The 24,211-nt window shown below is 42.1% G+C and overlaps 1 protein-coding gene across 5 annotated transcripts; it reads right to left on the bottom strand.

Annotated features, from left to right (window-relative positions):
• Positions 1-583: 583 nt before the first annotated feature.
• Positions 584-24,211, bottom strand: LOC116331543 (polycomb group RING finger protein 5-B). 5 transcript variants are annotated; one of them, XM_039621846.1, is made up of 11 exons: positions 23,669-24,211; positions 19,271-19,430; positions 18,484-19,185; positions 17,506-17,602; positions 17,036-17,091; positions 14,358-14,417; positions 13,108-13,283; positions 12,729-12,827; positions 10,892-10,981; positions 1,007-1,090; positions 584-944 (listed from the first exon to the last, which is right to left on the bottom strand). In XM_039621846.1, the coding sequence occupies exons 3-10, from the start codon at positions 18,596-18,598 to the stop codon at positions 1,043-1,045; spliced, it is 741 nt and encodes a 246-aa protein (XP_039477780.1). In that variant the 5' UTR covers positions 18,599-19,185; positions 19,271-19,430; positions 23,669-24,211; the 3' UTR covers positions 584-944; positions 1,007-1,042. The 5 variants fall into 5 exon arrangements, with proteins under 5 accessions (XP_039477780.1, XP_031610126.1, XP_031610128.1 ...); XM_031754266.2 differs by having other exon boundaries at positions 584-1,090; positions 23,669-24,208; XM_031754268.2 differs by having other exon boundaries at positions 584-1,090; positions 19,271-19,373; positions 23,669-24,208.

Genomic DNA, 24,211 nt, shown 5'->3' with positions numbered 1-24,211 from the left:
GGAATTTGTGTGTGTTATAGTAAGATAAATAAAGCAGCCTTACAGCTTTAAAAATAGTAGTTTCAGTTGAATTTAGATGTAAATCCAACTGCAGAGCCGGCGTACCGTTAAACCAGCAGCAGTGGTGGTGAAAGCAAATAGATCTTATTAAAAAGGGCCATTGTTCATTTCCATATTAATGCAGTTTTTTTTAATCAGAGTGACAGAGCACCACTGCATGTGGGTAACAGAGTTGCAGGTTGCGAGCTCTACTCGACTTCCTTGTCATGCTTGCAAACCTTTTTTTAATGAAAATGTGTTTGTGAAAAGCATTTGAGTCCAGAAATAAGCCGTGCACTCGCTGAATCTCTCTGTCGGATCAACAAAGGTTCGTTTAAAAAGGGTTTCCATTGAGAGGCGGAGCTAAACTTAAAAGGTCATTAGTTTACTCGGTGCTGATACTTGTGTTTGAGCAAAGATCTCTTAGTGATACCCGGTATCAGCTCCATATGAACCATATGTACACACATGCTGACTGTTCTTTAACCACAAGCTGAGATAGTGAAGCAATCAAACCGCAGATTCAGACAAACACAGCCGCCAGCAGTAGAAAATCAACATTTAATCTACAGTTAGAGTTAGACAGGCAAAGAGGAGATATGGTCATACTTCATTTCTGATCCGAACAGCTCTTTTAGGCACAGGGACATACATTTAAAAATATCATATATTATAGCATATATTATTCTATGTAGCATAAAAGCTCTTTAACATAACAACGTAAGCACTTCATCATTGGCTGTACAAAAATACATTTCTTTCTCTGCATATGGTTGGCGTGCGTGCGTGTGTGTGTGTGTGTGTGTGGAGTTTATTCTTGGAAATGCAGATGTTCTTAATGTCTTGCTTGCTTTGTATGGATGACTTTGTGTGTGTGTGTGTGTGTGTGTGTGTGTGTGTGTGTGCGTGTGTGTGCGTGTGTGTGTGCGTGTGTGTGCGTGTGTGTGTGCGTGTGTGTGTGTGTGTGTGTGTGTGTGTGTGGTCCTCTTCTTGCACTCGTGGTTCAGCCAAAGTCGATGCGTGGCCGGTACTCGAGAACCATGGGATATGTCTGAAGGAGACAGAAACAAGAGAAACTGTTTCAGAGAGACACGATCGATGGTTTGTTCTTTACACTAAACTTAAGCACGCTTCAGAGGACGATCCACACTGCTGCTGCTGTGGGTACGAACAGGAATCATCGGAGAAATACTGAAACAGCGCTGCGAGGAGCTGCTTTGTGCAGGTTCATCTGGTGAACGCACCTTTACAGAGCTTTGTAAAAGGTGCAGGAACAGCGGTCACAACAATAACACATACTTTCACACTTAAATAAGAATTAAATAAGAGGTGGTTTGAAACACACACTGCATCATGATGTTACAGGAGAACTCAAATATTCAAATATCTGCAAACTGATGACTGATGAAAAAATACGGCCAGCTCCCAGAATTTGAAAATCCTAGGTGACTTCCTTCTTGGGTTATCACATTCACAAGATTTTCTGAAAACTTGACCTCTGACCCTGAAGTCGGGGTCACTGAGATTATTTATAGATGCACCTGTGGTATCAACTTGAAAATCAATTATCGCGCTGACAAATTTGGGCCACCCCACCTCCCGCCCCGAGGCTTTCAGGCTGAGGGGTAAAAATGACGAGCGTGCCCACCTGATAGGCGAACTTAAGACACTTTATATGAAAACTGTTGGCTTGTCATCGCCGGCAAAGAAACTGATGTGATGAAGAGAACTGATCGGCCTGTTAGAGGGAAAAAGTTGTCGTTCTGCAGCTCCTCAAAACATCAACATTTTACTACAACTCAGATCACTGCAGCAGCAGACAGACAGGACTTCTATGCCACCGGTGAAATATGCAGAGAAGATCCAAAGTGTTTTGTTCTCTATGTGCAAACGCATCAACGAGTAGCAATCTCTGCAGCTTTAATCCCAGCTGGCCTCAGGGAAGCTGACCTCTCAGCCTCTTTATGGGCTTGTGGTCCCTGTGCTCACTCAGCTATCTCTCCATCACTGAGGTTAAATAAGAAAGTTGTCGGTGCTGACAGATACATACATTTCAGCCTCTTTCAGATGATGTGAGCTACCCTTTTCATGAAACATTCAAAAAGGAAAAAGTGTTTGTGTCTGAGCAGCTGCAAAGCGAAGAGGGAGTCTCCTGATTCTGGAGTCTGTCTCCTATTTCTGGCAGCTCGAGGCTGCTGGTGCAGCAGAGTGCAGCTACTGTCATCTCCCTCTGCATTTTGCTGTATCATGCCTCAAAAAAAAGAACACTGAAGCCAATCTAACAGCTCTGTCAGTGTGCCTCTGCATCTCTGACACTCTTTCACTCAGCATTTCTGTCTCCATACAGTTTAATTACACTGCAGAAATACATACGCTCTGCTGAGTCTGCAAGGTTGTTCCAGCCCGGTTTCTCAGCTAATCATGAAATCATCACAATATAAATCCATCAATCTACATATTGATCGATAAATTGCTTTCAGACGGTTTCTCCAGTGAGAAGCTCCCACTTCATTTTCATACATTGTGCTTGAAGCTGATGGCATGTCTGAAGATTCCTAATATTTACAACATATTTAACAGAAAGCTGTAATAATTTTATGTTATCTTGTTGTAGATAATTGTGTCTGAATGCAACCAGAATGAAAAACCAGACAATATCCAGGATCCATATCATGTGTGAATCAAGGATAAGACCTTGTTAACCCAAAGATGGATGTTTGACACTGACACTGATATTTATTCATGACAAAGACTGTAAATGTAAAGCTGACACTCAGACCTGGGGTCAGTCAAAGCTGAGTTCCACCGTACCACCCTGAAGCGTATGAAGGTCATTCAGTGGAAACACCTGTCCTGCTTATCAGATTTGCCCCCCTGAGACTGAAATTCTGCGCTCGGACACACTGGAGAAGGTATCACATCACCGATCACAAAGGTCTGTTCTCAGAGCTGAACTTCCAGGAAACAAAGTGAAAACTGCAGACCTTCAAATTAAGGTCAGCAGAATATATGGCAATAATCATTTGCTTTGCTAAATATTAAAATCTTTTTGTAACCTGATTACTCACTCGCATAGACACCATGACAGAACTTAAAAATGTGTCTCTTTTCCATCAGGGATTTCCTAAACCAGCCCAACCCCAACCTTAACTCTGACAGGACAAGCAGAGTGTCCACTGTCAGAGGCAGTGATCACCCTAAGCCAGAGGTGTCGAACTCCAGTCCTGGAGGGCCGGTGTCCTGAAACTGTCACGTGTCCCTGCTGCAACACACCTGAATAAAATTAGTAGGTCATTACCAAGACTTGACTGCATGCTGAGGTGGCAAGCCCCAACACTACTCAAGTAAATATAAGTAAATGTAAGTGTTTGGAAAATGTACTTCTGAAAGTACTTTTATTGCACCATGTTCATTCACTCATGAGCTGCTGTAACATGAATCAAATGGCTGAACTGCCATTGAGCTACTTGCTAATGAGCTACTAATTGTATTCAGGTGTGTCGCAGCAGGTTTCAGGACACCGGCCTTCGAGGGCTGGAGTTTGACACCTGTACCTTAGGCCACGGGTGTCAAACATAAGGCCCAGGGGCGAAGACAACCTGGCGAAGACTCCAACCTGGACCAGTAGATGGCTTTGGAAAATGTGAAAGATGACATAAATTTTGGACTTTTTACAGTATTTTTGTTTCCCTGCTAATACAGCTCTTCCACATGGCCATTCTTACTACAACAGAGTAACAGATTTCTGTTACTTTTTATACATGCACTACTTACAATTGAAGCCTAAAGAGTTGTGCTGATAGATGTTTTTCATTTACTACAGCAATATTTCTTTATCATGCAGAAAAACTGAGACATGCTGAGAAACTGCAGTTCTTTTCCTTATATTCCAGTCCAGCCCACATAAGATCAAAGTAGGCTGCATGTGGATGTAAAAGAAGTTTGGGCAATTAGGCAAAATAATCATTAATAATCATTCTTTGTGGAAGATCTTTTATGGAGGAGGTACAGTATGTAACAGCAAGAACAGCAAGAAACAAAAGATGATTGTTTTATTGGGAGTATTTTGTTTTCATAATCTTTAAAATCAAAAATCATATTGATAATTGGAATCTGAATATTTGCCCAGTTGGACCTGAAGTGGGAAATGACCAAGTTTCAGTCTAGGATGGTTTTTGTTTTTTGGGTTCGTGAACTTCACAATTGCATCTAATGTGGGTTCAAATGGGACGAAACAACAAGTTTTTTTAAAAATCGTTTAGAAAGTCTTTGATTTATGTGTCAGCCAATCACTCTGCAGAGTTTCATCCCAGATTAGGATCATGACATTCAAAGCAACTATACATGGTAAAACTGATATGTGCTGCTACAATGCTGCCATCAAACTACAGTTTTTTCTGTGTGTTGCTCCTCACTGTACCACATGGACAGTGTATTAAATAGTAAGTAATAATGCTGTGTCTATTTTTAGGACATTTTAATCCGATGCCTTCTTGTAATTGAATATACCAGGAGATTTATTTCTGCACTACTGCCCAGTGGGGCGCCTTTGCAGTTTTATTTTAGGTGTAAGAGACTTTTCCAAGAGATAAATTAAGTTCTTATCTCTGCTGTTCTGGTACAGATGCCTCCTCTGATCTAAGGTCTAAGGCATCACAGGTGCTAACCCTAACCCTATATCTTGGAGAAAGCCCAAACTGACTCTTTTTTGTTAATAGCTTTTAATGTGTGTTTGTTAGAATGACTATTTTCTTCTTTCCAAGACTTTAGAGAACAATTTCATAAGAAAACAAGATGACATATCCTCTGATTGCTCAGAATAGGAGTTACGGTTAGTGCTCGGTCGTCACCGTCACCTCAGACGGTTAATATCGTCCCACAACAACACAAAGTCGAGGCAGTCAGATTTCTTTCTGCTGTAAACTTTCTTTAGAGTCCAAAGGGTGGGGGCTGTGAATAAGCTCAGCTTTTTCTGGATGCGGAAAACATGCATGAAGATGTTTGAGGAATAAGTTTTGGGTTTCACACTTGAGTTGAGTTCCATCGTTCGGGCCAAATGCTTCCCTGCTTCTGCACACACGGTGCCAGCTCTCGAAACGTATATGTGCTTTAACAAGGTGAACTGATTGCAGGAGAGATGGAACGTCTGCGTTGCAGCTTTAGTTTGTGACTCTACCCGACCCCAGAAACACATTTTGCGATTTTAAAAAACAGCAAACACTTTTTCTAAATATCTGAGTTGAACTCTGAAGAGGAAAAACACGAGCCAAATTCCAGCTCTGGAGCAGCTCTGTTTAGTCATCATGACTCAGAGACTGGACGTCTGTTGGTTGGACACTTTATGTGGACAGTTCTTCGCCATCACCATCTGCCTCGCCCCGTCTTCTGCTACTGTTAAACTTTGATCACATGACACAACACACTGATTTTTGATTCTTGGCCGATTGTACACCACAGATGAGTTTTGGATACTTTTAGGTGCAGTTTAACATATTTTTCCAACTTTAAGATTCTAAGATTGGTAAATATGCAAAGTGCTTTAGATTAGTAAGTTGCTTTTCATGGATTTAAAATCCTTTAATAAAGCACTCTAATTCCTCATAACGCGCTGTGGATAAAGATTAGCCGTTGATTAGTAGTGTGTGACTTGGTGCCTTCATTTAGTCCAATCTGACTCATTTAAACAGAAATGAACCAGAGTAAGCAGACATTTTAGTGCTTAGCAACATAATTAAATACCATTCATTAATAACAGACATCAGTGCGTGTACATTAAGAGTATTTTTCGTAAACGTTTTTCAGTCCTCTGTTTTTAAAAGTCACCACAGTCAGAAAGCGGTTTCCTGCTCTGACTTAATGACATCCCGGGAGGTTACAGATTGATTTTCCTTTGCTCCCGTGTGAGCGGAGCCATCCTGACCGGCCTCTAAATCGGAGGGAGAAAATGAAGCCGAGCTGCAGAGTTGTCAGAAGGATGAGACTGATGAATGGCTCGTATCTTTTTTTCTGTCCGACTTCTGCCTCCATTCCCGACTCTGGCGCTTTGTATCCATCTTTCTCGCTCTCTCTGTCATCCCTCTCCTTAACCAGGCAGGGTTCAAACAGGATTCAAAAATAATTTCTGGCTGTTTATCCTCATGACTCACCAGCGAGGGCATAAATAATTCTGACGGACAGACTTCTGTCTGTTGTTGTGGAGCATCGGGCCAGTGGGCGGAGGTGAGATAGAAAATGTGGCTCATGATGTCATGTGAGAGGTTTTCCCTCAACATGTTTTCTTTTTACATTTGGCTTGAATGCTTTCAATTTCTGATCACTGACCTGGAGTCAGTGTGTATTCTGGGGATACTCCAAGCCCCAAACCAAAAGTGTTTTATTTCACTGTGGAATATTTTGAGCTCCACGTCTAAATGTTTTCAAAGAGATTAAATAGTCTGATTAAACCACTGATTAAAGCTGAGCTAAAAAGGACAAAAAGTGATTTGATAAAAAAAAAAAACATTTTAAGAAGGAAAAACATTATTTGAACTAAACTACGATCAGTGACAACAACCTAACTGATAACTGACACGTAGCCTGGTTCTCACGTGTTTTCACAGTCCTTACTAGGATGGGATACTGCGACTGAGTCATCTGAGGTCCATGTTATGCTCTCCCTGGTCTGTTCCCTAAAATATGTATTTATGGATGGTAAGTCTATGGGAATTTAAACCGCAGTCGTGTCCTCTTCCTTTTTCCACAGTTGCTTTGCCTCTCGTTGCTCTGTTTGTGTGTTTGTTTTATCAATCTTTAAAGCATCTTGATGCATGCTCAATCATCCAAGTAAATCTCCAAAAGTTGATTCTGTTCATCTGGACGTTTTCAGAGGGAGAAACGTTTCGTCACTCATCCAGGTGACTTCTTCAGTCTCAGCTGACTGGAGGTTTCCCCAAACCTTATAAACAGTACATTTGCATAATGACTGAAACCAGCCCACTGAAGGAACAATGGGCTGGGAGGTCAGTTCCTTCATCATAATTATGCAAATTCTCATCACCATTGATCAACAATCACTGATCAATGGCCATGAGCCCCATTCACATAGAGTTGGGGAATGGCTGCAATCACAGCATTGTAAGATGGCAAAAGATGTACCCTTAGTCCCCCTCCTCGATTCAGAGATGGTTTTTCCCTGGCATCATCTCATCATCACCGTGCCTTATATAAACTTTAACTCATTTCTCCATGTGCATGACTTCTGTCATGGACCAACCAGCCTGCCTCTTGTCTTCCAGCTCCGTCTGTCTCCCTGCTTTGGACTGGCTTTCCAGATCCATTAACTCTGTCAAATCCACACTTGGTCCCACTGCATCTAGCACTTTTACTCAGGACTCATGGGATGGACGACATTCACTTAGCTCTTGACCTTCATTTTAATCTCAGGCACACACCTATCAAACTGAAGCTTTGACGACTCCATCTTTCACTGCTGAAACGTTACGTGCAGGTGGACATTTTTAAAGCGTGGCGACTGTTGTATTTTAACCAAGCTGTGATCTTTTTCTAATCCTTCCAAGTGATTTTACTGCCTAAACCTGACAGAGTGGGTTTAGTAAGAAGGAAATAAAAAAAAGTTAATTGGAGAAATAATTTATGCTGCTGGCAAAGTCCTCGTGCCTCTACATCCAGACTTTATCACAACATTCAGACTTTATCACACTTCGACACAAATCAATAAATATCAAAGCAATATGATGAAAAACCGTGTTCAGGTAAGTGAGAGAGAACTTCACATCCATGAGCATGAACTTTTTCTTCTTTTGGCTGCTCCCTTTAGCTGCCTCATCAAGTATCGTGAGAATGAGTTGTGAAACGAGTCCTGCCAAAGTACTCAAAACCACCTTTGTGGCAGTTCCTGTATCACCGAGGCCACATTTTACCACACAGAGACTCACAGTGGAGACAGAGGGGAGAATACCAAGTGCTTTGTGATGACTGGTAAATAAGTACTGGAACAGGACTGACTGAACAGATTAAGTATCCTCGCTCTTATCTGTGGTTTCAAGATGTTTTCAGTAAAAGTTTATGTAACAGAAAAATCTTTTTTGTTCTACTTGCACTCTCCAAAGTAGCACTCTTTTAATGTTTAATTGTCCTAAATCCTGTAATAACATGTGTTCATAATCTGTGCAGAAAATTCGCCATATGGGAAAAAGGCCCAGATGGAAAAAGACGTGACCTACAATTCTGACAATCTGTGCACAATAAAACAGTCTGTTTAACATTAGTAAAGACGACGGATGTCCAATCAAGCTGGATTAATAGGTTCAAAAAAGCTGCGTTGCTGGAAAATAAAGCAGCAGAGGCGCCATCTTCCTCTTCCTCAGGGTTGGCATGTCCTGAGTTTAAACTGGATCCGAATTCTGCTGGGATTCATTTAAAGTTGACTCAATGCAACTTTGGCCTGCGTAGCTTTCCGGTCACAGCGCGACACGATTATATAACGAGGAGGAGAAATAATTCTGTTTTCTTTTCCGTCCTCTCTGACTAGTCAGTGAAACGGATCCAAAAAAGACATTTTAGCTCAGCGGCAGGCGGACTTTGTAGAGGACATGATGACACTGGGGCGCAGCTGGAGCTGAAAAGCTACACGCTTAATAAGTTTGTCATTTCATACTGACTTCCTTCCTGCTGCCTTTCCTTCTCAGTTCCACCTGACCTGGTATCTGAAGCGTCTTGCTGTGCCAGCTGCTTGCACTCCTTAGTCACCATCCAGAAATGGACAGGAGCTTTCAGTAGCAGTAAAAGTTCACGCAAATACTCACCCGTGCAAACAGATAAACAGCCACTCATGCACAAGTCAGCACAATTACTGTAGATCAATGACAGACACACTGGCCCGCTGAACCGTCAGAGGACTGATGACCCTGAAGCCCAAGGCTGAGAGTACCAGCACGTTTCAGAGTGACAAGTCTGCTCTGTGTGTGTGTGTGTGTGTGTGTGTGTGTGTGTCAGTTAATGTACATCATGACATCGGCAATTTTTGGGAGCATTTTAAAGGGTTCCTATTTTCAGACTGAATAGTCAAAAAATCAATAAAATAAAGGCCTTAAAACTAGATTTTTTACATTTCCTGTAACTTTGCTGAACATATTTATGTTAAGCCCGGTATAATAATAAGATTTACTTTTGGAAATCACCATCTATTTCTGCTTCATGTTACTTGTTACATGCACCTCTAACCATAACCTGTGGCAATAAGAATATACAGGACTGTGCAAAAGTTTTAGGCAGGTGTGAAAAATGCTGTAAGAAAGCTTTCAGAAATATAAATGATTGTTTTTGTCCCCAAATGTGTTCTGCAGCAGGACAATGACCCCAAACACACAACCAAAGTCAGTAAGAACTATCTTCAGCCTAAAGAAGAACAAGACGAACTGGAAGTGATGGTCCGGCCCCCACAGAGCCCTGATCTCAACATCATGGAGTGTGTCTGGGATTACATGAAGAGACAGAAGGATGTGAGGAAGCCTGCATCCACAGGAGATCTGTGCTTAGTGCTCTGAGATGTTTGGAACAACCTACCAGCCGAGTTCCTTCAAAAACTGTGTGTGTGTACCTAGAAGAAGGCAAAGGGTGGTCCCACCAAGTATTGATGTGATTTAGATTTCTCTTTTGTTCTTTTACTGCATTCTGTTGATTGATGAAAATAAATGATTAACACGTTTTTCTCACTTGCCTAAAACTTTTGCACAGTATAAATTTTGTTTTTATGAAATTCTTCTTCCAAGTCTTGGCAACAAAGAAAATAATGATCCTCACTGACCACACATCAGAAACTTCTTTCCTTCCTTTTTGTCTTTCTCCAAAACATTAGAGGGTTTGCCTCACAGAGCTAATCTGCCTTTTTTCAGCAATATTCACCTGGGAACTATGCAGAACCACAAATCAACTCTAATGTCTTTTAGTGGATCTAAACTCACACAAAGCTTTTCCTTTGACACTGCGCTGTTTACATCTAATCAAATCAATCCAGCATTTATTATATAAGCGAATTATGGCTTTTAGCCACATGTTAAATAAGCCAAATTTCAGAAAGCAGATAATGTTACCTGTGTTACCGACATTATACAAGTCATGTCATTTTGCATGCCTTCTGTTATAAGAGCTGCATTTTGGCGTGCCCGTCGGTCAAAATAGCGTAAGCCCTAACCATAGAGGTCTCTGACATCCTGGTGGTAAGAACGTGACCTAAAAACAACCCCACTGTCTCCTCTTGTAGATGTAAAAAAGGCTGTAAAGAAGAAATATACCTTCTTATGCACAAAATAAATGTGATGCACAGAATCTCTTTTAACATCAGTAATGCTTTTCCTGTTTTGACTGTCATTACTAAGCATCTGTTAAACATGCAGATAAGACTGACTTCACTTTGCAATGTGACCTTAACAAAACCAAACAGGATGCAGAGTAAACCCGAGCCTCTAAGGGCAGGTGGACGTGGTTCAACTTTAGCAAACTGAGGTAAAGATGAAATGTTGAAATGTTACATGAGAGGCGAATCATTCATTTAAGCCCAGCGTCTCTTGAACATCAGCATTTTGTACTAAAACCACAAATTTATGTTGCAAAAAGTCTCGAGTTTCCTTTTTCACAATCTGACACATTCTCTGAATAGAAATGCTCCTTTGGAAAAGCATTTCACACTGAATATGAAAGTCATTCAACCAGGACCGCATGCTTCCACTAAACTGCATGAATGCATAAGATTCACAGACACATGCATGCACACAAACATTTCCTGCAGCCATGCATCTACACACGAGGATGCAAACACTCACACATGAACAGGAAGTGAACGTGACAGCCTTACATTCTCTCCATGTAGCCTCCATCGGGTCATGTAGATGAACTCGAGAGTGTGATCTCTGCCCATGATCTCTCCGTTACACAGAACATCCAGCTGCAAACACAGGAAGGAAAATCTATAAGAAGGACACTTTGACAAGTCCAAAACCAACACAAACAGCTTTTAACGAAGCAGTCGCAGTCACAAAGTTTTGCCAAAAGCTGCCTCCCAGACAGAGAAGGTGACGAACGAAAACAAAAGCTGAGCTCTCACTTCTACGAGAGATGAAAGGAGAGGGGAAGTTCACTGTGGTGATGAGTGGGAGGCTTCTCTGAATATGTGAGTGTGTGAATGAGAGTGTGAGTGTGTGATACCACTTTTAGCTCGGCCTGCTCCAAATGTGGAAGCTAACAGTTTCTTAATCCTTTGCTAAAGCTGGCAGATGATAGCATAGCTTGCATGGAATATTAATGAGCATCTGACTTTGTACAAACTGTTAACCTGGTCAGAGTTTGGCTTTGTATTTGACCACATGCTGGTTCTCTGCTATTTTAATGCAATCCAGTAAATCTTTATTATGTTGAACTGAACTCTCCAGCATTTTGCACTTAATATGTAACACAGTGCAGCTGTTGGTTAAACAAGTCAGAGTTATGCTACCAAATACATGCATCATTTTCCTTTTTATACAATGGAATTTCAGCATGTTGCAACTTAAACTTTTGTGCCTGCACTGCATTTTTTATACAGTACCGAATCACAACAACAGTCGCCTCAAGGTGCTTTTTATTTTAAGGTAGACCCTACATCAATACAGAGAAAACCTCAACAATCAGATAACCCCCTATGAGCAAGAGCTTTGGTGACAGAGGGAAGGAAAAACGCCCTTTTAACAGGAAGAAACCTCCAGCAGATCCTCGTCAGAGACAGTCAGCCTCTGACAGTCAGACTTCACACCCTGAATGTGTGACAACACCTGTACCATCAGGTCCACTAACTGTAGTAGAACTGTAGTAGTTCTTAACTGAAACAGATCTGTGATGTGGCCGGAAAGCACCGCGCTTCAGCATTTCTTTGAATTACAGTGGGCTGACAAGAAGACACCCATGACTCTATGTACCACAGACCCAAAGAGTGGACCCTAGTCTCTCAGAGGGAAGCCATTTTTGTGGTAACTCTTGTGTTTATGTGTAAAAAGAAAAAATGAAAATGTGTGTGAAGACTGTTTGAGCAAAGTAATAATGTGAGGTACAGTTAGGACAGACATCCCCTAAAAGGTTGCCTTAGATAAAGAGTTGCCTACACTCTAGTCAGCCCTCCCAAAGTAGTGAAGAAAGTAACTTCATTACATTATGAAGTCAGGGGAACCCTGCAAATATTCAAAGTGGAGTGATTTTTGCAACTCTGGCCATAAAGAAAAAAACCCATGATTTCATTTCTTTTTTTCCAGGAAGCCAAATTAAGGCTCTAAAAGTGTCAGTTTGCCACTATAACGTTTCTTTGCTCTCTGTTTGAGATCTATGGTGAAAGCTCAGAAACTCAAGTGCAGGTGGTCGGTATGGGACTGAGCACTTGCAGGAGTGCTGAAGGAGCTCCAGAAGTGCACGGGGAGATGACCCTGAAGGGGAGACCAGTCAAACTCAAGTATGATTTTTGCCTTTTATGGGCAGAGCTGCAGAGCTTTATGACCATCACTGCTCGACATCCAACAATCAAGCCCCACGAAGGTAATCCTACCGATTAACCGAAAACTTGAAAGATAACTCTGAATTTGTGTAGTTAAGTAAAGAAAAACATGCCTTTGAATCGTGACACACATATTTTAATGAATGAAAACAGGAGGACAGAGTGTGCTCCATACCTCGTAGGAACTCGGCAGCTTTAGTTTAAGACTGAGAAACTTCTTAATTGTTCCCACGGTGACTCTACTGGAGCAGCGGATGAACCTCTTCATCAAATCCTAATTGGATGAGAGAAAAACTCTCTTACACACTGATTTAATGAGGCATAATTGCAGGTTTTTAAAGGAAAAGACATGAAAACACAATTACATCTTTACAGGGGATTATGCACCAACCACCCGTGAAGTTTGGAAACAATTACCAACCCATACAGCAGCAAAGAAATGGAATACTCTTTTACCTCATAGAGAGAACCAAAAGAAGGAAATAATGTGTTTCAATGCGTGTACAAGTATTTAATACTTCTTAATTAAACGTTATATGTAAAATAACACACACCGTGACTGTGCTCTCCCCCGACTGTCCTGTGTTGCGTAAGCAGTCCAGGCAGATTGCGATCTGTGGGTCACTCCTGTGATAGTCGTCATCGCCGGCACCGTCCGCCTCATTGCCTCCACCATCACCAGCGTCGCCTCCAGCATCGGGGACCCCGAGCCGTGGACACCTCAGGTTTTCTACAGGCAGGTTAAGGATGTTTGTTGTGGATAAGCTGCATCGCCAAAACTCTGGGCCAGCCTCAATTTTACAGACGATCAACAACAATATTCAAGTCTAGCCTTTGATCTGTTTTCAACTGTTCCAGCTATTATTACTTGTTACATTGTTTCTCTGTAACTTGAACCTGATGCATTGGTGCATTGGTCAATGTCTGTGTAAACACGAGCTCTGTTTGCACTGAAAAATGTGGTAAAGGGGGGTACGAAGTCTGACAAGAAAATTCCCTGCTGATGTATCAAAACTTGATAAAAAATTCCCCCCTTCTTATAGAGCTTCTTTTCTAATAATGAAAGCAAGCAGACAGACATTCTGAGTAAGATGCAACAACCACAACTGGCTTCCTTCCTCCATGGCATGTTTTTTTTTCCTTTTTGCCAGTTTTAAAGAAAAGGTGTGAGAGGCACAGAGACGACGCAGCCACTCGTCCCCCTACATGGCAAATTCTTTACACTGCATATGACAGTGTGCCTATTTCAGTCATCTCCACCCACTCTAATACACGAGGTGAAAAATCTGTGACACAGCTTGCAAGTAAGAGTGGAAATCTCCTGTAATTTAATGGAATTCTAATGTGGTTTATTTGAAATGACAGCGTAACTATATTTACCTACAAATACTTACAGGTAGGTACAGTTCAATAAGGGGGTAGAAATAATTATACGGTAAGTCAATTCAAGTCACGTGTGTAAGTAGTTTGAAGTAATGTGTCATTTTATGTAACACATGAGTAATTTTAAGTAGTTTGTAATTTTGTGTAAAAACAAACAAAATTTCCCAATCTGACATCATACGCACACTGTAGTTTTCAATATTTATATTTAATGAAATAAAGATGTAAATAAAAAAAACTGTTACCGCATTATTCTAGTGTGCCTACTTTATGTATTTGTATAACTGCATTCAAATTATTAATAAAATTAATTTAATTACAGGGGAATTACAGCCCTGGTCGCGGGCCTTATTATGAAGTGTTACTGTTACTATATAAAGGGTTTTGTTGGGTCTTGCTTAGTTACATAAAGCCAGCTTACCTTGGCCGTTTTCTTTGGGCTGGTTCTTCCTCCAGAACTCGAGCTCTTGCTGTTCCTCTTCTAATTGACAGGAAAAAACAGATAAAAGTAGTATGAAGTATGAAGCAATCATAGAGACCAAATCAATCAGAGGAGGACGGGTGATTCTAATACTGTGTTTGCCATCGCGATTACTGAATTCTGTGTCTATGCTGTGTTAAGAGTCTGGGATCAAACAGCTACATTTCTTCTGTACTGAATTTAGACTTTTGTTTTTCATAAAACTGATTCACTGAAGCTCTTCTACAAGCCATTACGAGGAGTTTAACTAAGCTTACAAAACTATTTTACTCACACAATAAAAGCTTTTCATAGCAGACAGTTTGGCCTTTAACAGCAGGAAAAGCGGGTGTAATTAATAACAATAACAATGGATTGGTTATTCCAGCCATTCCAGTGATACAAGGACCTCCTCCAAAAAACAATGCAGCCTCTTTTCTATGCATGCTTTGACATGTCAGAACGCCTGCTGTGAAAAAGGTCAATATGCTGCCTTGCCATAAGAGAAAATGAGCCACTTGCACCAATTTTAAAGCTGCTAGAGAGAAGAAAAGCTGGGAATGTATTTATTTTAAGTCTCCGCATTTCTCCTGGACACATCAAACCGAGCCCTGCTGTGATATGCTCATAACTGCTATAATTAAAGTTATCTTTCAGCCTCAAAGGGCCATTTTATCACTCAATTGAAGTGTATTCTAATATGACAAACACTCTTCATAAAGGACAATTTGCTATATTGGCTCTTCCCACACCGGGAGTTGAACCCGGGCCACCTGGTACCAGACAGTGGTCACTGTTGCTTTACTTGTGTTATCACCAAAATTTAAAGGCACCCTCATATTCATATCTCCTCAAAACAGCCTGGAAGTCTTCTTCTAATTCCCTTTTGACAGCCCATTTGTGGCCTCTTGATCTGACATGACACCTTCATTTTTTACGCAGGCCAACAAACCAGTTTTGCTGCATCTGGTTTAAATCCAGATCCAGCAGATCCAGATCTGCTTTGATGTCTGCTGAGCATTCTTAACATTAGCCAGACAATGCACTCGGGCCACCAGGGTGAAGAGCAGGTAGCATAATTGGAGACACTGGCAAACTTCACTTGTGTTTTACATTGTATCACTAAGTCTCGATGCTCTTTGTGACCTCTGGGATTTTTTATGTCAAGTAGAATTTCCATGCATGATTTCCAGCTTACTAGCAACAGGGACAACAAAACTCTTGTCCTCTTCCTGTCTTTGTTGCACATTTAAGAACTCAGTGGGCCTGGAGACTTCAAACTCAGAATCTCTTAATGCCTCCAGGGCGGTTCACCATCCGGACAGAATTGCATTGTAAAGTAAAGCTCATTATTATTCACTGTGAACAGCAATGCTGTGCTTGTACCATCACCATCTACATGATAGCTAAAAACCAAAAACCTTGTCTGCTGCCCACAGTCTTCTCTCTGTAGACCATACGAGAGGATTCATAGGATGCTGACTTTTACACCATTTGGCCGAGAGGCCCGAAAGCTACAAAAATATATGACATTTGTTCCATCGTTCTGCTGCCAGAGTGCTTTATCAGCTGAGGTGAAGTTATGGAGCAATAAAATTATAGTGCCATCACCACTTTAGTTAGACATGTTGACTTGGCTTCCCGTTGGCCTTGCCACAGAGAGAAGGCTGTACATCTTCATCTAGTTTTAAACGTTTGAGCTTCCACCTCTCTTGAAATAATGTGATGCTGACAAATGAATCCTTTACTGATGTCAGCAGCAGCATGCTTCAATCTTCAAAGAAGATCAAAGGTTAGCTGAACTGCAGAACAGTATTCAGGACTTCTTGTGAAGGTAGTAAACTAACTGATGGTGACTCTCTTGAGTGTTAATGGGAATAAGAAGCAGTAGATCTCAGTAGGGTCTAGTGTTGGTTCTGGCTTTTATGGAGGAGCCATAAAAGTGTGTGGACAATTTCCCCATACATGGTGACTGGATAAAACTAAAAAGTTGCTAGAAGCTTGGTTAAGTTTGATCACTCTCAGACTGTTGTTGGTTACCAGGTGTACTGCACCGTTACTAGAGCTTTGCTGCAGGTGCCAGCTAGGGTCTTGATAATTACTGAGACTTTATTGAGAACAGTCTTACCAACAAGTCGCTGTACCAACTGCACTTTTCAAAAATGTCCACATGCGACTGGCCGTAAAATTGAACCTTAGGTCAAAAATGTCCAACTTTAAAGCAGAAATGAACATGTTTACAGACTGAAGAGAATGTGTAGTAGAGCAAAAACAAACAGAAAGGGGGAAAAAAGTATGCAAGATATGTCTAAAATAATAACAGCGATAATTGCTGCTGCAAATTAAATTCTGAAAAGTTACAGTTTTAGCCTTTTGGAAGCGATTCTGATGGTGTACTGTAACTCTTTCCTTTTTTAAACTGCTTTCAATCTACCAAGACGCAGCAACATGTTTGCTAGAGTGCATGCTGGAGGCAATTTGTGCATTTCATTAAAACTGGTTGCAAGTCTTAGTCTTCCAATGATTTATGTGATTGGAGTGCTGTAAATTCTTTTCCCGACCTCCCATGAATAGTCACATAATTTAACACCGACTGCAAACTGAGGCGACAGATTGATGAAACCATCTGGCAAACTCACTTTCTCTGAGTCCGGGCACCAGCTTGAAAATGATCTCCTCCAGGGTGTTGTCTAACCTGAGAATATGACAGTGAGAAGGAGGTGGACGGGATGATGCATTGGGGGATAACAAGAAATTAAAGTAGGCAATAGAAGTTAAGTGGTGGAAGTGAAGGGAGCGATCAGGTGAGGTCAAGCAGGAATAAAAGCATCCAAAGGAGAGAATAGAAAAGAGAAAATCAGTAGCTCGAGGTGTTGAAATACACACAAAAGCAAAATGAAGAAAAGTACAATCGAATAATGGAAACACAACAAGAAGTTCAGAGGAGAATCAAACTCTTAAAACTGTCGTTTACAAAACTTTGCAGCTCTTTCAAGATGAAATAAAAAGAAATACAAAGAGAGCCCAAAAGTGTCCAACATGCCAATGACAGGAATAAAAAAAACAGATAAAGTGAGAGAAGAAAAACATGTTATGTAGCCAAAGTTACCTGAGCATCTCGAGTGGGTTGGTCTCATGGACTTGAATGCCACATTTAGGACAGTCGTTGCTCTCCTCAAAGTGCTGCACAATACAGCTCTTACAGACTGCAGAACAAATATATTCAAAATGAGCTTCTCCTCTAGGTTAAGGCAGTTAAACCCATCTTTTAAAAAGTCATTCAGAATAAGAGAGAGGGGCAGAGAAATGAGCTGTTCATCGGTGAAACCATCATTTTGCCTTATCATTGAGGGTTTTTTGGCAGCATGTTAGCTTGCTTTGTTTCGAGCTGGTATTTCAGCTTGCTAAGCCACTGACTATTACCAGGTTGTCACGATCTGCTGCACACTCTCAAACCGCCCGAACTAGTCTCATGTTGAAAAAGGGGAAGCCTCCAAATCTCTCTATGAAAAAACTGTTCGATACGTGGAAATGCTGCAGTTTTAACTTCAGACTTTGTCAGCATTTTAGCGCTGACATTGGTTCCAATGCTTCACAGCTCATTTGCCTTATTCACCTTGCTCTACAATTTCACATCCACTTCAAATAGTCTGTCAAAGTAGAATTTTACTGGAACAATGGTAGCTGTAATTCTGGGTTTGAAAAACAAGAACAGCAGGAAGTGACACTGTGTTCGAAGCTTCTAGCTGTCTGTAGGAGTCTCTGCTCTAAGTTCATTCAACACTTGCAGCTCGGTACATTTGCTCACATCAGTGGTAACTTACTTACCACTGATGTGAGCAAACGTACTTTTCTTCATTTCACACAGGTGTGCTGACAAAAAAAGAGTCACCTGTCATACACAGCAGCTGTACTTTGACTGAGCCCTGCGGTCTATCACAGCTGGGATATTTTTACTTTACGGCTCTTTAAAGTTTGGTCAGGGTTACGTGTAAGCTTAGATCGGTCTGGGTTTGGTCCCACTACCTTGATGGATTTTTACCCCTACTGTCACCTCTGTGTGTTGCTGTGTGTTATTTTAACTCACATGTGTGCAGGCACTCGGTGACCGTGGTCGGTTTAATCAGGTAACCTCGACACAGGTAGCAGGTGATGAAATGGTTAAAGTCTCTGACCAAGTGCTTCCTTCCCGTACCGGACATGTTTGGAGGGCTTTCCCTGTTGTGAGACACCAAACAGAAGATGGAAAATATCCCCTTCTAGCTTTAGAAGGCTCAGACGTCCATTCGCAACAGTGAGAAAAAGGAAGCCTTTTCCAGTTACAGACAAATACTGCCTGCTGCACTTCAGATGTTTTTAGATGAATTGTGTGTAAAATCCACCGTGTCCAGGGTAGTACCTACGAGGTACCTACACCATCCACAACTGATATGAGATATGAGATCCTACTGTGTAAAATCCTGCTCCATTCTTGAATTTTGCAGTCAGTCCTTGTTTAGGAATAACTCCCACTGATATTTTATTCCATCTTCAATGAACCATATTACTCCAAATGAACAGAAAATACAAAAAGCTCGTCCAGATTATGTGATCAGGCACAGAACTCCCACAGAGCGGCCGTCACGTCTTCCTCCCTGACTCTGGTAAAGGGACCTTTTTAATCCATGGAGCTACACAGGTGAGCTACAGAGAGTTCAGAGTCTTTTGCATCATCAGCTCGTTCAACGTTGGTGGTCTTTACTCTTGACACGGGACAGCGTAGTGATCCTTTAAGTCATGATGAAGTAACCTAAAGAAAATCAAAAACAAAAATTAATGTTGAGGGAACTGTATCGATGGATTTGAAAATAGTGCTGCGCAAAAGTTTTAGGCACCTTTTTTAAATCGTGCAAATTCAATCTGCAGAAGGACAGCGAGCCCGATTATGCAGTCAGAATCATGAAAAAGGACCTTCAGAGACCTCAAGAACCAGCAGTCCTGCAACGGATGGGACAGTGGAGCTCTGCTTACAAACTGGATTTACTTTAGGACAGTCTAAAAGAAGAAGAAGAACAGTTTTAGTGCTGTAAACTTTTCCACAAATCTCCACCCATATACATCGTAATACGAAAGAGTTTGATGGCTTTAACAGACATCTTCAAAAATTCTAAACAAAATAAAGATAATATTAAAATAAGCTAAATTAAATACTTTCAAAGGACAAATCTTCACACAAGATACAACACAATATCTAAAGCGGTTGAAATAAAAGCAGCTGGACTTCTTTCTGGTTTGTGAAGACGTTCTACCTCTCATCCAAGAGTCATTCCATCTTCACAAACAAAAGAGAAGCGATGCTGCCTTCATCTTCATTTCAAGTGCTCAACACTACTAAAGACCTGGATGACTGAGAACCTGCACAAACACAATAAAACGATGTATGAAAGGAACAATCTGAGCACCCTGCGAAAGCTAGTTGCTAGCCCTTAAATCAGCCTTCAGTTATTCTACACACAGTTCCTAACTGTGAATTTAACCAGTTGGGTTGTCACCCATCAGAGGGTTGGGGTTTGGTCTAACCTGTGTTTTGAAGAAATTCAAAAGGAAAAATAGATTTCCTTTTTTCTATTTGATGGTTATGTTCACTTGACAATAGGCCACCACATACAGTTCTACCACATTACTCCTCCAGTTAACCCTGTGTAAGTGGTTTTTGGCCCTTGAGGGTCTGTTTACACTTTTCTTTTGTTGGTTTCCTCTGTCTGCCTCATTTGGTATTTAGAATTTACAATGCTCAGTATCTATGACACATGACATAAATGACACCTGACATTTGAGAAACGGCCATCACTTGTTTTCAGTTCCTTCTATAGAAAATGTGAAGTTTTTTTGTTTGTTTTTTTAATCTGGTAGCTACGAAGTTCCCCATACAGTAAACTAACCCCACTTTATTAGGGCTGAGTGTGTAAGAGTAAGCCTGTTGTGTGTTGACTGTTGACGGAACATGTGACTCAGAATGTGACTCAAAATGTGGTGAAAACGAAAAACCTCACCAAAGGTGAATAATCTTAAATTGGTTTTATGGGACTAATAGCTTCACCTTACTTTTGTCCTTGTGAGTCATTTCTCATTGGTCTTCAACGAGATGCGAGTCAGAAAAACACGATTAAGTCACAGTTTCTGATAAGTTCATAAATCAGTATTATAACCCTTGGGTACATACAGATATCAGTATAAGCAGTAACTTAAGTATTCCCACACTTTAACCTTTATAACTACCTCTAACCATAAACCTTGAAATGTTTCTTCTTTCTTCTGTACTTTGCCATAACCCCTGGGGTTTAAGTCATCACTGCTGATGATCATAACCGTATGCAATAAGAATAGTATGTAACGATTCTCAAGTTATTCTCAAAGCTTGACATTGATGGGACAAATAGGGTTAGGGCTCGGGTTGGGGTCATCACCAATAATGATTCGGATCTTACCACCTGAAAGCTAGCCTAATGATTAACTCTAACTCTGGGCCCTCATCTTCTCTGCCCTAACCAGCTTTCGATGAGGCTCATGTGGTGCTGCTTTTCAAACACCCACAGAGCCTGGAGTGGAGCTCTTCTGCCTCATCTGGATCTTTAATCAATGTTTCCTGTTTTCTGTTGTTTCTCCCTTGCACAACACCATGTAAGGAGCCTCGAGTGACCTGCTGGCCTCTACATGGCTGTTTCTTTATTACAAACTATTTTAAGTCAGTAGACTGAAAGAGGGACAGTCAGCAATATCCAGTCATTTCCAAACCATGTCTACAGTTGAGGATAGGTTCACATCTGGCTCTTTTGATAGATTTTGTTCCAATTTGCATATCCAAATGAGAAAGCTTATGATAGTAGAACTGTTAGGCTAAAATGCAAGCATGGGACTTTACAAGAAAAGCACAAACTTCTAGTTTAGCTGCCATCTTGTATTTGCACAATTAATAATGAATGTGATTATTATTAACTAACAGTGACGTGATCATTCACCCAGCAGGACAGCTCTGACCTACATGCATCCATTTCTACTGCACTACCCCGACTATGAATAGCTAACTTCTCCAACTTGCCCCCATTCCATCCCCTTTTTGATGGATCTGGATGAATTTTGGCTTGCCTGCTTCAAATATAGACACCGAGCTGCATATTAATCATCGTTATGTGGTGTCACCACAAAACCCACTCTGAAGTTTCATGTTTACTGTGGATACCCCCTTTTGTAAACAACTGATGGGTGTCATGCTGTGATTACAGTAAATGGCTGGTAAATCTCTCTGGATGTGAAATTAATCAGCATTTTCATGTCAGATTCATTCCCCTCGTTAAACACACGACAGCCTGTCCATTACTATGATAACAGGATACGATTAAACAATAATTATCATACAAATTACTGCATAAACTGTTTGCTTTGTGTGGGGAGGCTGTAGATATTTACCATGTCCAGCACTCTTGTTCTTCCTGTGATGTTTGCTATATAACTGTCAGTTCAAACTATTTTTGGTGAAGATAATAATGTTCAGGTTGTGATGATTTGAGTTCAGACATAACTCGATGAAGGGGGGGGGGGGGTTGTGCCAATTTAGAGGTATTACAGGAGATATGTGGCATATGAATGTGGCTGGAAAGCAAATGCTGATCAGCCACATTAATAAAACCATTCACTGATCCTTTTGTTGTTGTTGTTGTTTTACAGTACAAGGTTGGACGTCAACAACAACAATCCAGCAGCACCTGCTTCGCCTCACGTGGACCACAAGCACCGCCCCACACTGCAAAAAAGCTGCTCAAAGACAATGAGCTAACCTTGCACTGAAACACTCCCACTCCGTATCCAATAGTCAATAGAACATTCGTGAGGGTCCCACACCAGAACCCGCGTGTCCCAAAGAACTCCAGGTTGAGAGTCCTGACAGGTCAGAGCTGTTTGGCGGCACTAGTGGGACCTGCACAGGATTAAACAGCTGGTTTTAATATCGTGACTGACTGCTCTGTGGGGTGGCTGTAGCTCAGGTGGTAGAGCAGGTCACCTACTAACCGGAAGGTTGGTGGTTTGATCCCCGTCTGCATGCCAAATATCCTTGAGCAAGATACTAACCCCATGTTGCTCTCCGATGCATCCATCGGAGCGTGACTGTTAGATAGGAAGCTCTTAGAAACAGCATAGAAAAAAGTGCTTGTGCAAATGGGTGAATGTACAAGTTGTGTATAGTGCTTGTTGTGCTCAGAGTAGAAAAGCGTGATATAAGAACCAGTCCATTTACCATCTAATTATGCTTTATTTGTGTACAAGCATAGATGATATGGATGCAGCTTACTGACCAAGCTGACACCTGAGCCCATCTCACCTTTGGCTCAAAGATGGACGCAGTGAGAGTTTGAGTGCAAACTTTGGGCCCACCACCTGCACACACCTGGCTGTATCACACGATGTTACATGCGGGCTGTGCTGCAGGGTCAGAACTGCAAAGAGAAACGACTGGATGACGTTTAGGAAGACGGTGACTCCTCCTCATCCCGGGTGCACTTTACCCTCACGCCACTTCCTTCAGTTTGGAACCCGGACACACGGGCTGCACGCTCAGGTGCTGCTGTACGTCAGGTGTGCGTGCAGTGCTGGACTGAGGGAGCCCATTCGCGGCACGGACAAAGTCCACGGAGGAAACAGCGTGTGCTCCACTCCACGCTCATCAGCGCGTCTCGCTTTTTGCTAGAAAAATCTCAAGTGCGCAGCTTAGAAATACCCCCAACGAGATTAGGAGCACGCGCACGCGCACAAAGACGCGCGAGCGTTATTTATTCACACACACAGAATCTGCTTATCTCATCGTTAAGGCGCGTCACGGTCTACGTCACATTTGTCAAAACAACATCAATGGACGACACGCGCACATTGCAGCGACACAGTGGGACGTGTGACGCACGCGCGAGCGCCCGCGCGAGCACGCCGCAGCTTCTGCTTGGCGAATGCACACCTACGGTGCGCGGATCGCAGCGACGATAAAAGTTGCGGCGATTCGTGTCACGGCCTTTAAACGAGGAGCGCCACGCATACATTTGCGTGAACATACCGCGATCCCCGCATGTGTGCGCGCGACGCACTTTGCGTTAGTGGGGAGGGAGGGAGCAGGGGGGAGCAGGGGAAAGCGGGAGGGAGGGACAGCCAGCAGCGTCAAAGTTTGGCTGAAACGTAACGCGACCGACGGCGGCTGATGGATTCTCCGTCCGCGCACAAATAATAAGCAGCAATAAGACATTACTCACCTCCGCGCTCACTTTCCCGTCGTCCCCGGAGTTACGGATGCCGCTGCTGGACAGGAATGTCCACCGTGACGCTGTCCGGTCCTCCGGTACGGTCTGCTCCGTGAACTGGGTGAGCAGAGAAACACGGAACTGGTCGGCTCGGATCTGCCCCAGTCCGCCCAGCAGAGAGGCAGGCAGGCAGGCAGCAGAGAGCAGCGGTGGGCGGGGAACCACCAGGCGAGCAGGCAGGGCTCGGAAACTGAAAGCAGTTGTGTAACTGAGTGACTATTGGCCCACAACACACACATGCACACACGGAGCCGCGGTGTGTAGCGATCAACGCCGCTACTCACTTTGTTCGGTTGGCCAGACCGAGCGAGCGATGTGACTGCAGAGTTTATGCGTTAGAATAAGAAACGGCCTGAAATCAGATCAGACACATGCAGGTGTGTGTCCTGCCACAGAAAGAGAAAAACTGTGTTTGTTCCTCATTTTTAAGGCAACATTTCTCACAACTTAATTATAAACACGAGTAAGTGCAGTGACGAAATCCCAGTTATTAAT

The sequence above is a fragment of the Oreochromis aureus genome, linkage group 13, assembly GCF_013358895.1.
Source record: "Oreochromis aureus strain Israel breed Guangdong linkage group 13, ZZ_aureus, whole genome shotgun sequence".
Classification (NCBI taxonomy): domain Eukaryota; kingdom Metazoa; phylum Chordata; class Actinopteri; order Cichliformes; family Cichlidae; genus Oreochromis; species Oreochromis aureus.
The sequence above is the reverse complement of the archived record's forward strand: the minus strand, read 5'-3'. Positions and strand labels throughout refer to the sequence as shown.

Bases quoted from the DNA above. Each gene is read 5' to 3' on its own strand.
- LOC116331543 (XM_039621846.1), bottom strand. From the start codon at position 18,598: ATGTCCGGTACGGGAAGGAAGCACTTGGTCAGAGACTTTAACCATTTC. The intron at 17,603-18,483 runs GTGAGTTAAAAT...TTTGTTCTGCAG, and splicing joins CACCGAGTGCCTGCACACAT to TCTGTAAGAGCTGTATTGTG. The intron at 12,828-13,107 runs GTGTGTGTTATT...TCATCCAATTAG, and splicing joins CGGGGGAGAGCACAGTCACG to GATTTGATGAAGAGGTTCAT.